Genomic DNA, 13,458 nt, shown 5'->3' on the forward strand with positions numbered 1-13,458 from the left:
CCCATAGTGCCATGCATCACCAGACTTCCCCCGGAATATCTTTCCCAAAGCAGTCGTGTGCCCCATAGAATACATTTCCCATGGTACCATGCGCCGCAGGCTCCTTGAACTACATTTCCCATGGTGCTGTGCGCCCCTCAGAAATCCTGGACTGCATTTCCCATGGTGCTGTTCACCCCTCAGAAATCCTGGACTACATTTCCCATGGTGCCATGCGCCCCTCAGAGACCCTGAGCTACATTTCCCATGGTGCTGTGCGCCCCTCAGTGACCCTGAACTACATTTCCCATGGTGCTGTGCGCCCCTCAGACACACTGAACTACATTTCCCATGGTGCTGTGCGCCCCTCAGACACACTGAACTACATCTCCCATGGTGCTGTGCGCCCCCCCCCCCCACACACTGAACTACATCTCCCTTAGCAATTCGGCGGCCTGGCTACGGTGGTCGGTGAGGGGATCGCGTGACGGCGGCGGCCGCGAACTACTCGCCAAGATGGCGGATGAGGAGGGCGAAGGGGTGCAGCGCTCGGCGCCGGCTCCGCACCGCAACGGGGGGGGCGGGACCGGGCCAGGGGGGCCCCGCGTCGTCCGCATCGTCAAGTCGGAGTCCGGCTACGGCTTCAACGTGCGGGGCCAAGTGAGCGAGGGCGGCCAGCTGCGGAGCATCAACGGGGAGCTGTACGCGCCGCTGCAGCATGTCAGCGCCGTGCTGGGCGGGGGGGCGGCCGACCGCGCCGGCGTGCGCAAGGGGGACCGCATCCTGGAGGTGTGAGTACGGGGGGGCCGGGCGGTCGCTCCAGAGAGACCCCGGGGGGCGGGGCACCGCTCCGCGCAGAGTGTGGGGGGGGAAGGGATGGAGGGGACCCCCCCCACCGCGTATTGGGGGTGTGAGTACTTGGGGGGGGGGCGGGACTGGGCCACTTTGTATTGTGGCGGTGCCGAGAACCATCGAACTTGTGTCTGATGGGAACCACCTCAGGCCTGGGGGTGCAGCAGCGCCCGTGGACTGGGTCCCTGGGGGGGAGGGAACCTCACCTGGGGGAGAACCAGCCCCAGTGGAGCTGAGCTTAGAGAGATGTGTTGGGGAGACTACATCCTGGAGCTGGGACTGTGGGTGAGCTGGGGGAGGACGACCTCTCCCATCAAAACCTCTTACTTCTTGGGGGAGTGGGGCCCTGGTAAGGGAGGGGTGTCATCTTGGGGGGCATTTAAATAGGGACCTTTTGGGGGGCGAGTTGTGCACTCCAGCCTATATGCCTAGAGAGCTCAGGGCCACAGGTCGGGAGCATGGAGGGGCTGCCTGATGGCAGATGGGGAGAGGTGACCTTTCTGAGAAACTCCTCTGTGGGAGACCAGCAGGGGAGGGGACCACCCTGGGGTGTACATGGCGTACCCGGGAGGTGTGTGCAGGGGTGGGGAGACTAGAGGATGAGGATATGGAGTAGGGCTCTGGGGAGAGGTGACTAGGGGACAGCAGAAGGGCTCAGAGAGTTCTGTGGGGAGAGGGAGCTGTGGTGTGCAAAGGGGTCTGCATCCTGGGGGTCTTGAGCATATGCTGTGGGGGAGAGGGTTAATACCTTCCCTTGGGAATGGGAATATGCCTCAACCAGGACAGAGACCCCTCTCTGGGAGAATCTCCCCTCTCCCCACAATGAGACTGGTGACCCCTGCCCACATAGGGGGATCCTGCCCCCCTGGGACTGGAGAGAACATAGGTCAAGGTGCATAAGTGAAATTGCACCTTTGGCAGAGAGAAGTTGTCCGTTCCCCCCTCCCCCCCACCCCCGGGACTGGAGGGAACATAGGTCAAGGTGCCTAAGGAGAATTGAACCCTTGGCAGAGAGAAGGATTCTCTCCCCCACCCACCCAAAAAAAAAAAACAAAAGCACATACTCCGTGTAGAGAAGGGAAAGCCCTCTCTGGAGAGAACCTAGGATATTCTCCCCACCTGTATGTTTCCAGAATAGGGTTTCAATCTCCTCCCCCCCGGCCCCCAGCCCCTACATAGAGGAGCGAGTGCAGAGGGAGCCACTTTCTGGAAGTGGAACTGATTTTACTTCTCATTTCACATCACTTGGACAATGGTACTGGACTGTCATTGGTTTCTGGTCACTTGCACCTGTCCTATGCAGTGAGATATTTAAATCCTGCAGAGGATATTTTAAATACAACCTTCAACAAAATCTCTGAATAGAAACATGTTTATCTTTATTATATCAAGTCTGATTGGGGGGGGGGGGGGCACAACTTAAAATTTGGCCCTAAACTAGTAGGCCATGTCTCCAGTGTTAATTGAGCCTCCTTTATAGCTTGGCCTTGACTTGTTGAGATTTTTTTAACTTAATTTTCCCCAGCCCATTGTAATTCTTCAGGTGGGTTCTGTGGTGCCTGTGGCTGCTTGTGATTTTTTTCCCCCTAATTGTGTTCAACTGTAAGATAAATTAAAAATACGTAAAGATCAATATGTGTGCAGAGTCAGATATCTTGAAATACTTATTCAATATGAGTACTTCATAGCAGTAAAAATGCCTTGGTTTCCAGTCTTTGTGAATTTTTAAGTGTGTGAAGGAGGAGTTGTTTATGTTTAGTCCCACTGGGTGGGAAATGTTCTTACAGGCCCTTGGTTATGTGGGTATTCATAACCTGGGTTGGAGGAGCCTTGTATCCACAATGGGCTTTCTGCTGTGTGACCCGGATATTTGTGCTTTGACTTTCCTTCGCAGAGAACATGTACACTCAGTGAATTTTGCAGCTAGAGGATGTATTTAGAAAACAGTATTTATCGACTGAAGGAATATTTGTATGCATTACAGGTTGCTGAGTCTAAAATCCTCCACCTCCTCGTGTTCCCTGTGGAAAACACTAAAGAGAATTGAATGTTTAAAATTATTGAAATAGGTTTCAAGGCTATGGGCTGACTTTGGGGTTTGAGGCCTGGGAGCCAAGAGTTTGCTGTTTGACCAGGTTACTTGTGGGTAGATCCTTACTTGGTATAAATTGTCCAGTGTAGTCAGGACAGTTTACACCAGTTCAGGATCTGACCCCTAGTTTCTTTCACATGGCAACATGTGGTTTAGTGGTTAGAGTAGAGGTTTGTGAAGCAGGACTTCTAGTGAGCTCTGCTCCAGCTCTTGAAAGGTCATGTAGTCTAATGGCTGTAGCAGAGGACTGAGTCAGGACTCCTGGGTTCTATTCCCATCTTTTGGAGGGACTATAGAATAATAGGCAGAACAGAGAACTGGGACTTGGGACTCCTGTGTCTGGCTCTGCCACTGACTGTGTGTGTGATCTTAGGACAAATCACTTTAATCTCTCCCAGTGTCTCTGTTGTAGCACTGGTGAAATAGGGAAATAGGAGGATCCCCCATGCAAGAAAGCAAATATCAGATCTTACTTTTGTTAACTTAGGTGCATCGGCACCTTAAAAGGTTAATTGTTCCGGATTGTATTTTGTCAGCATGGAGCAGAGGATCCTGCGTCTCTTCATACTCACTATGTTCTCCCTGGATCCAACCCCTGGAAGTAACAGTATTGCAGCAAGTTGGAGGAGAAAACAATAAAAGTGACTCCAGAAATAGCATTGATTTTCCTTCCTCTCCACAGAAGCGCAGTGGTGGGGGTGGGGTTCCCTGGGACTCAGGAGGTACACATTTGTACTAGGTGTGCTGCTGTTTGCTGATTTGGGGGCACGCCGAATCCAATGCTTTCTAGTATGTTGACTCTGAATAAGTCATTCATTCCATTATAGTGTAACCTGCTCTCTAAAGTTAATTTCTGCAGAGGCTCATCTGACGCTGCAGAGATAGCACTGGTAGAGATGGACTGTTTTCAAACTTGAGTGTTGAAGCTAACTCACACTTAAGCACAGGGGCTCTGGAATGTCACTTAAAGTGTATGTGTGAGGAGCTATAGATTTGCATCCCCCTCAGCCTGACTTCCCTGCCCATGGACCCCTATATCCACCCCTTCCAAATTTGAAGAAGTGGTGTTGTGAGCTGGTGTGCCACACAGTTTGGCCCAGCCAAAAAGTGGTTGAGCCATGGTCCAGGTGGCCCACTTGCCCTCCGTCCCAGCCTCCATGGCCTATGATTAGGCAGATAAATAAGAATCCTGAGACTGAATAGGAATGGTTGAGTGCTGACAATCCCTAAAAATCAGGCCATTTGTTTAGGTGCCTAAATACATCTGTGCTTGCAAATAACTTATATAGTGTTTCGCATCTTCAAAAGCACTGAAGCTGTGTGCTTCCGAGATGGGCTTTGTTGGAATTCACATAAGCTGAGGCAAATTCCCTGCGATTGACCTATAACAAAGCAAAGTAACATTCTTTTACAGCATGAAGCTGGGAGGAGGTCTCTTGGCTCCTGTTCCCACCTCTTCCACTTTCTTGCTGTGTGGTCTCGATCAAGAGACACAAGGTGGGCAAGGTAATATCTTTTATTGGACCAACTTCTGTCCAGTAAAGCAGAAGTTGGTCCAATAAAAAAATATTGCTTCACCCACCCTGGGTATCTCTAATATCCTGGGACTGACATGGCTACAACACAGCATATGTGGTCCTGATCACATCATTTCACCTTTTTGTGCCTTAGCTTATCTATCTGTAAAAGGGATATAAAACGTAAATACAGTGGGTACCATTTAAAACAGGATATCTAGCAAATGGGGTCCTTAATTTTCTGCAGTATTCCTCATTCAAAGAATAGGGTGTTCCATAGAAATGAGAAATACTGGGGTGCGGTATTCATCCATTCTTAGACGTAAGCTTTTTGGAGTAGAGACCATCATTTTGTTCCGTCTTTGTGCTATTGGCTCCATCACAATTAAAATATTTTGTATGGCATCTCTGTGGGGTTGAGGCTTAACATCTGTAAACTACTTTGCAATATGTGGCTAAGCATTATGCATATCTGCCATTTCTCAACAGCGTCTAATTGTGTTTTCTGCACTTGTTATAAAGCGCGTAACTGCACGATACTCTGATATGAATCTCCCCTTTGTAACTTCTAGCTCAAAATGCTTGGTTTTGAAAGCTGACATTGCAGCATGATGACTATGAAGTGCCTCTCTAATCTTCTTAGGATGTTGTCTGTTTGTGGGAGTTAAGGGCACTGAAGGCAGACAAAGAAAGCAAATTTAGTTCCTTGATTATCACCTTGAATGACAGTCATAACTACACTTTTTTAAAAAAAAAGTGTCTCACAAGGTATGCAAGTCACTGGTTACAGCAAAGCTTGCTTGAGATGATCTAATAGATACAGAAGGAGTCAAGTTTTAAATATCAGTGAGCCACGTATAGAAGAATTGCCTGGTGGTTAAGCCATTGGCCAAAGCTAAATTCAGCTCATAGCTCTGCCACACACAGGAACGCTAGCAATTGGCTTACCAGATCCAACAGGTAGTCCATCTGTGCTGGTGCTTGTCTCCCAACAGTATGTGCTATTTCAAAGGAATATGCAAAATAGCTTGAAGTGGGCATTTATTGAATAATCCCCTTATAGGAAAAATTTCCCTTGGAGTTTGGTTTATGCCCTGACACACACACATGAAGAATAATTTAATCTCCTTCTCAGTTCCCTGTCTATAATATGAGGATAATACTTTCCTGCCTCATAGGGTATTGTATGGATGAATCTGTTAATGTTGGAGGTGTTCAGATGGTAATTTGGGACTAGATGAGCACTTAGAGAAAATATTTTGAGTGTTCTACTAATTGACTTTTCCAGTTATGCCTTTGGGATGTTAACAGCCAAATAAATTACTCATAATAGGTGAGAAATTATACATGTCTGCAGGTTATTTCAGGACCTGAGTAACACAATGGGGTCTGTACCAAGACCCTCTGGGCTTGGCTGGACCTATATATGTGGGTGCACACACGCTTCTGTTTTCTCAGTGCTGTCACATAAAAAGACTAGCTCCTTCTTCTCTGAATGATATTAAACTCATCTCTTTGCTCTGAAGTCTAACTTCATGCATGGACTTGAGGCACGGAAAGCTTATTCTGCTTTGGAAAAGTACAGACGCTGTCTCTAGAAAAACAAGGAGGCAGCTGTGTGTGCTGCTTTTTCAGAGTTTTACTGCTTGCCGAGAGGGCAAATGGCCAGACAATCACCTTACGAAATGGTCAGCAGGCTGAGCTAGGCAGAACTCCCTTTAACTGAGTGACTTTTCTGAGCCCTGCAGATCTCCGCTTTAGTGCTCAATACTGTGGTCGTGATATATTATAGCTCACCAAGTACTTGATTTAACATTCCTTGATTATACCTCACTTTCTCCTTGAAATTTTGCAGTTCAGAGTCTTGGAAACTTTTAAAACGTCTTCCTGTAATTTTAGCTGATGAGAAGCTGAAGAACATACTAGTGTTTTACACTGTTACAGTTATAGTGCTCAATTCCAGGCCTGTGAATGTATAAAATGAATAAGAGGGATGCTTGGTTTTCTGTTTTACCAGGAGATTGATTCACCCTTTTCCTCTGAGTGGTTGCTGTTAGTCCTGTATTGGCTGAAAGACTCCTCCACTTGTAAGTCTGTATGCATAACTACTTGCACAGTGCATTAGGTCTGATTGTTTTACCTTCTTTGTTTCCTGTAAGGATACAAAACCAAAATCCTTCTCAACACCAGCTGATTGACTTTCTTCCTCCACATAATTCACTGTTTGTATATTGCTGTGACAGTTTGTTTTTGTCTTTCTAGTAGTGTTTATAAATCCGCTCTAATGAAGGATTCTTGTGTTATGGGCTTTTCATCAAGTGTGCAATTGAAAAGCTATTGCTTGTATCCAGCTAAGCTGACAGAACATTTCCATAATATATTTAAACAAAATCCATATGTATGACTAATAGCACCTGAGACTACTGAAGCTGAAATAATGTATAGCTGCTTTTCACCACTTGTTCAGAATTTTGCATTTCCTGCAGGTTGAAAAAATGAAAGTATAGGTTGGTCAGTTTCCCTTGTGTTTAGTCAATTTCACACTCTGGTTCTGATATAGTAGGGCAGTGGAGGAAATGGTTTTTTTAAAAAACAAAAGCTCTTAGAAAAACGTATTTCATACTAGGATTGAAATATTTATTTACAAAGCCTGAACCATGGGCTGAAAACTAATTGTGTCCTTTTAAACTAGCAATATTCCAGTACTTTGCTACTTTACTGTAATACCTTATGGTAGTAACAGATTAAGAAATTGGCAGATGTGTCTCTAGTTATTTGTATGGTGTGATAGGTCTGGGCTATGCCCCAGCTTGTAAGTAGTCCCTTTACTGTGCCGGGCCCCAAGGACCCACACAGAACCACAGGGGGAGGCCCGTGGCCTCCAAGACTGGTTCTTTAGCCCCAGCATTCCCTGTCTCTCTCTGTGGCTCCCTCGAGTGAATCCAGTCAAGCCAAACTCCTAGGGGAGGCTTGTACTGGGCCTGCACCGTACTCGGAGTATTTACAGCGACACAGGCAGCCTTTTTCAGAACAAAGGAATCATTGAGGAGTCACCTGGCTACAGAATCTGAACGTCCTTGGGGTAGCACAGAGAGGCAGAAGTTATGCCATAGTCCACTCTGGTTAAACCAGTGCCGTGATGAGCCAGTCAAGCTGTGATGGACCCCACCTCTGGCTCTCGTCCCGTATTCTCTCTTTATTTACCTGGCTCCAGGCTCCCGAGTCCCTCCAAAAGGGTCGCCCTTCCGCCTGTCACCTTGTTCTCCAGCTCAGTCCCCCATCCAGCCTGTGGCGGTTTCCTGCTGTTAGGTTTTGAGTCCTTGGGGCAGTGGCATGGAAGAATGTTCAGGAGGTGTGGCAGGGCCCCGGCCAGGCCTCATAGGGGAACGAGGAGAGAGCTGTACCCAGACCTGCTCTGTCCCTAGCCCCGCCCCGGCTCCCATGGCCGCACCCTGGTACCCAGCTGTGGCTCTGGCCTCAGCTTCAGCCCCCTACCACGGCCATGGCTCCCAACCACAGGTCAGGGAGAGGCGTGGACGGGGTAAAGAGGGGATGCACGGTAAAATGTTAGGGACCACTGTGTTAGGGCATCTCTTTGTCTTGCTGGACCCTCTGTTGATTTGGATTGGTTTGAGCCAGTTCTTCACTGACTCTATTCATTCCCCCCAGACAGCAAGGTGACGCACACCCCTCCTACCTTCTTCCAGAAGCAGGATTAACCCTTTTGCACCCACTGGGTAGCAATGCAATGTACGGAGGGAAAGTGAAGCATGCCTAGGATTCATACAAATATTACAAAAAATACCCACTTTGTCACATGTGGCAAGAGCTATGTAAGTGTTACAAGATTTATTAGGAGAGTTGTAATGAAACTGAAAGTAGCGATGAGATACAGCGCTGTCAGAAAGATCAGCAGCAATCAGCAAGATGATTGAAGTCCTGTTCTCCAGTTTGTACTCTCTCTTTTTGGAGTTCTTCTCAGAACCCAGATTGCACCTTCTGACCAAGTGAGGAGAATACTATATGAAAGGCATTGAGCCTTAGGCTGTGTCTACATGACACCTTATGTCAGCATAACTTCTGTCTTGCTCACAACACACCTGTTAATGCATCCCAGAATCATGTTTGCTTTTTTTGCAACAGCATCACACTGTTGACTCTCATTTAGCTTGTGGTCCATTATAACTCCTAGATCCCTTTCTGCCGTACTCCTTCCTAGACAGTCTCTTCCCATTCTGTATGTGTGAAACTGATTGTTCCTTCCTAAGTGGAGCACTTTGCATTTGTCTTTAGTAAACTTCATCCTGTTTACCTCAGACCATTTTCTCCAATTTGTCCAGATCATTTTGAATTATGACCTTATCCTCCAAAGCAGTTGCAATCCCTCCCAGTTTGGTATCATCTGCAAACTTAATAAGCGTACTTTCTATGCCAATATCTAAGTCATTGATGAAGATATTGAACAGAGCCGATCCCAAAACAGACGCTTGCAGAACCCCACTTGTTATACCTTTCCAGCAGGATTGGGAACCATTAATAACTACTCTCTGAGTACGGTTATCCAGCCAGTTATGCACCCACCTTATAGTAGTCCCATCTAAGTTGTATTTGCCTAGTTTATTGATAAGAATATCATGCGAGACTGTATCAAAGGCCTTGCTAAGGTCTAGGTGTACCACATCCACCGCTTCTACCTTATCCACAAGACTCGTTATCCTATGAAAGAGAGCTGTCAGATTGGTTTGATGTGATTTGTTCTTTACAAATCCATGTTGGCTATTCCCTATCACCTTACCACCTTCCAAGTGTTTGCAGATGATTTCCTTAATTACTTGCTCCGTTATCTTCCGTGGCACAGAAGTTAAACTAACTGGTCTATAGTTTTCTGGGTTGTTTTTGTTTCCCTTTTTATAGATGGGCACTATATTTGCCCTTTCCCAGTCTTCTGGAATCTCTCCCGTCTCCTATGATTTTCCAAAGATAATAGCTAAAGGCTCACATACCTCCTATATTAGCTTCTTGAGTATTCTAAGATGCATTTCATCAGGCCCTGGTGACTTGCAGGCATCTACATTTTCTAAGTGATTTTTAACTCGTTCTTTTTTTATTTTATCTTCTAAACCTATCCCCTTCCCATTAGGATTTACTACGTTAGGCATTCCTTCAGACTTCTCTGTGAAGACTGAACCAAGGACGTGAGAAATCATTCTTCCACTCTACTCTGCGCTGGTTAGGCTCCAACTGAAATATTGTGTCTAGATCTGGGCACTGCATTTCAAGAAAGATGTGGAGGAATTGGAGAGGGTCCAGAGAAGAGCAACAAGAATGATTAAAGGTCTAGAGAACATGACCTATGAAGGAAGGCTGAAAGAATTGGGTTTATTTAGTTTGGAAAAGAGAAGGGGACATGATAGCAGTTTTCAGATATCTAAAAGGGTGTCATAAGGAGGAGGGAGAAAACTTGTTCATCTTAGCCTCTTAGGATAGAACAAGAAGCAGTGAGCTTAAATTGCAGCAAGGGAGGTTTAGGTTGGACATTAGGAAAAAGTTCCTAACTGTCAGAGTGGTTAAACACTGGAATAAATTGCCTAGGGAGGTTGTGGAATCTCCATCTCCGAAGATATTAAGGAGTAGGTTAGATAAATGTCCATCAGGGGTGGTCTAGAGAGTATTGGTCCTGCCATGAGGGCAGGGGACTGGACTTGATGACCTCTCGAGGTCCCTTCCAGTTCTAGAATCTATGTCCCTCAGGGGTGTGAATAAATCACCACCCTGAGTGACCTAAGTTACACCCACATAGACCTTCTCCTGCCGACATAGCGACTGCCGCGTGCGGGGGTGGAGTAGTTAAGACGGCAGCAGAACTCTTTTCATTGGCTTAGAGTGGATACGTGAGAGAGCTTGCAGTGGCACAGCTGCATCGGTGGAGTTGTGCTGTTGTAAATACTCTAGAGTAGCTGGGCACTAAGACTTTATCTGCACTACAAATGCTGTGCTGGTAGAGGTGTACTGCCATGGCCCCCTAGTGTAGACACAGCTTGTGCTGATGGAAGGAGTTCTTCTGTCAGCATAATAATACCACTGCCCCAAACGATATTGTTTATGCTGACAGAGGCAGATTTCTGTTGGCACAACTGTGTCTACGCTGAGGATTTTGCCAGCATAGCTGCGCTGGATGGGGGTGTGGTTATTTCACACCCTGATTGATAGAGCTATGCTGACACATTCTGTAGTGTAGACCTGGACTAAATGATACTCTTTCCTTATTGGTGCGATTTTTGTTTGCTTGTTCAAGCTGAAAGAAAGTAATTGCTGTTCAGTTTCCAGAATTGATATCAAGCTCTATTTCTGAAGTGCCCAAAAATACTTGCCCCCTTTAGTAAGACCAAGTCTTCTTCATTTGCCTAGTTAAATCTTACTCATTTTATAGCAATATTTGTTTTTAAAGCCTTTTGAAATGTTAGCCGAGTTTTTGTGTTTACTTCAAAACCTTTCTCACTAGCATTCATTTAGTCTTTTTATTGCTTCCGAAACTGCAACAGAAGAATGGGAACTGTACCATAGGCTATGCTGAGCCTGTTAATACACACACAGCTGTTAGAACTTCCTTAAAGTGGCATGAGAAGCTTGTGTGAAAACAATTACAAAATGATCCAGGCTCCTTTCTCAGTGTGAGGAAGATAGCAGCAGTGGTAAAGTCAGTGGGCTTTTAATTTGCTTATGCTGTCTCTACTTAATGAGTATTTATCTTACGCAAGGAATGTTAAAACTAGGACTTGATTTTCAGCTGGGAAGGAGAAGGTCAGCGTACAAGTGCTTCCCTTTGTTACGAGCATACTAGAGATAGTGATTAGGTTCTAACTGAGCTGCCAGGGCAGGGTTATGTTCTGTGTTTGTTCTCCAGTGCTCTGTCCAGCCTAGTTCTAATGGTCTTAAGTCATGAGGCTTCCATTTAGGCCAGATCTACGCTAAAAAAAAATAGGTCAACTGAGCTGCATTGCTCAGGGGTGTAAAAAAAATCTACGCCCCTGAGTGGTGGTGTTAAACCAACCTAACCCTAGGTGGAGGCAATGCTGGGTGATGGAAGAATTCTTCTGTTAACCTAGCTACTGCCTCTCGGGGAGGTGGATTATCCAATCACTGTAGTTAATCCTTCCCATTGCTGTCCTGAGTGTCTGTACTAGGGGTCGGCAACCTTTGGCATGTGGCTCACAAGGGTAAGCACCCTAGTAGGCCGGGCCAGTTTGTTTACCTGCTGCATCCACAGGTTCGGCCAATCGCGGCTCCCACTGGCTGCGGTTCGCAGTCGCAGGCCAATGGGGGCTGCGGGAAGTGGAGCAGGCCGAGGGATGTGCTGGCTGCCGCTTCCCGCTGCCCTCATTGGCCTAGAATGGTGAACCGCAGTCAGTGGGAGCGGTGATTGGCCAAACCTGCGGACGCGGCAGGTAAACAAATGGCCTGGCCTGCCAGGGAGCCGTGTGCCAAAGGTTGCCGACCAGTGGTTCTCAACCTATTTACCATTGTGGTCCGCATATGCAGCTCTGTCTGGGTTATGTGGACCAGATCCACACAATATATATACTACCTGCATGGCCCTGAGTCTGTCACGTGGGCTGCAGCTGTGTGCTGATTGGGCCGCAAGCAGCCCACAAGTTGAGAACCACTGCTTTACGTTGACATACTACAGTGGAGCAGCTGCAGCTGTGGTACTGTGGTGTTCCTAGTGAAGACATAGCCTAAGGCTATGTCTCCACGTACAACACTGCTACGGCTCTGCCGTCGGCATAAAAAAACCACCTCCGCAAATGGCATAAGCTACGTTGGCGTGAGGCTCTCTCCTGCAGACATAGTGCCGTGCACACCAATGTTTATGTCAGTTTAACTCAGAGGGGTGGTTTATTCACACCTGAGCTACATAAATTATGCCAGCATAGGCTGTAGTGTAGACATAGCCCTGGAGACTATTTCCACTGTCTGAAACATTACTGTTTAGCGTGTAAGCTCTTTGGAGTAGAGCCATGTATATGTTACTGGTGTGGGGCTTTACACAGGGAAAAATAGTTCAGCCAATAAGAGAGACCATCTCTCCATTTCCCCAGGAATTTCAGCAATTAATTCCTATGGCGAGGAAGGACCTGGTAACATAACAATATCCAGGGATAAAAGTTAGGGCTGTCAATCACAGTTAACTCTCACAATTAACTCAAAAAAAAAATTAATCGCAGCTTTAACTGCACTGTTAAACAATAGAATACCAACTGAAATGTATTATATTTTGGATGTTTTTCTTCATTTTCATATTTATTGTATTCTGTGTTGTAATTGAAATCAAAGTGTATTTTTTATTACAAATATTTGAACTGTAAAAATAAACAAGAGAAACAGTATTTTCAATTCACCCCATACAAGTACTGTAGTGCAATCTCCTTGTCATGAAAGTGTAACTGACAAATGTAGATTTTTTTTGGTTACATAATTGCACTCAAAGACAAAACAATGTAAAACTTCACAACCTTCAAGTCCACTCAGTCCTCCTTTTTGTTCAGCCAGTCGCTAAGACAAACAAGTTTGTTTATATTTACAGGAGATAATGCTGCCCTCTTCTTAGTTACAGTGTCACCAGAAAGTCAGAAAAGGCATTTGCTTTGCATGGCACTTTTGAGGCTGGCATTGCAATGTGTTTATGTGCCAGATATGCTAAACATTCGTATGCCGCTTCATGTTTTGGCCATCATTCCAGAGGACATGTCCATGCTGATGACGCTCATTAAAAAAATAATACGTTAATTAAATTTGTGACTGAACTCCTTGGAGGAGAATTGTATGTCCCCAGCTCTGTTTTATGGATTTTGCCATATATTTCATATTATAGCAGTCTTGGATGATGACCCAGCACATGTTGTTCATTTTAAGAACACTTTTTCGCTGCAGATTTCATGAAATGCGAAGAAGGTACCATGTGAGATTTCGAGCCAAGGTTTTAGAATCTGAAGTGCCTTCCAAAATCTAAGAGGGACG

General features: G+C 46.0%; 1 protein-coding gene across 3 annotated transcripts in view; it reads left to right on the top strand.

The window, feature by feature from the left end:
- Positions 1 to 410: 410 nt before the first annotated feature.
- SNX27 (sorting nexin 27) overlaps positions 411 to 13,458 on the top strand; it is a 48,719-nt gene continuing 35,671 nt past the window's right edge. For 2 of the 3 annotated variants that reach the window (XR_007770457.1, XM_050929862.1), the window contains exon 1: positions 411 to 770. Coding sequence is in view for 2 of the 3 variants with exons in the window: in XM_050929862.1 (XP_050785819.1) it covers positions 496 to 770 (275 nt within the window). In the remaining variant the exon portion in view is untranslated. The remainder of the gene's footprint in view (positions 771 to 13,458) is intronic. The other variant, XM_050929861.1, reaches the window with a different exon arrangement.

Source organism: Gopherus flavomarginatus, chromosome 20 (assembly GCF_025201925.1).
Source record: "Gopherus flavomarginatus isolate rGopFla2 chromosome 20, rGopFla2.mat.asm, whole genome shotgun sequence".
In the NCBI taxonomy this organism is placed as follows: Eukaryota; Metazoa; Chordata; order Testudines; family Testudinidae; genus Gopherus; species Gopherus flavomarginatus.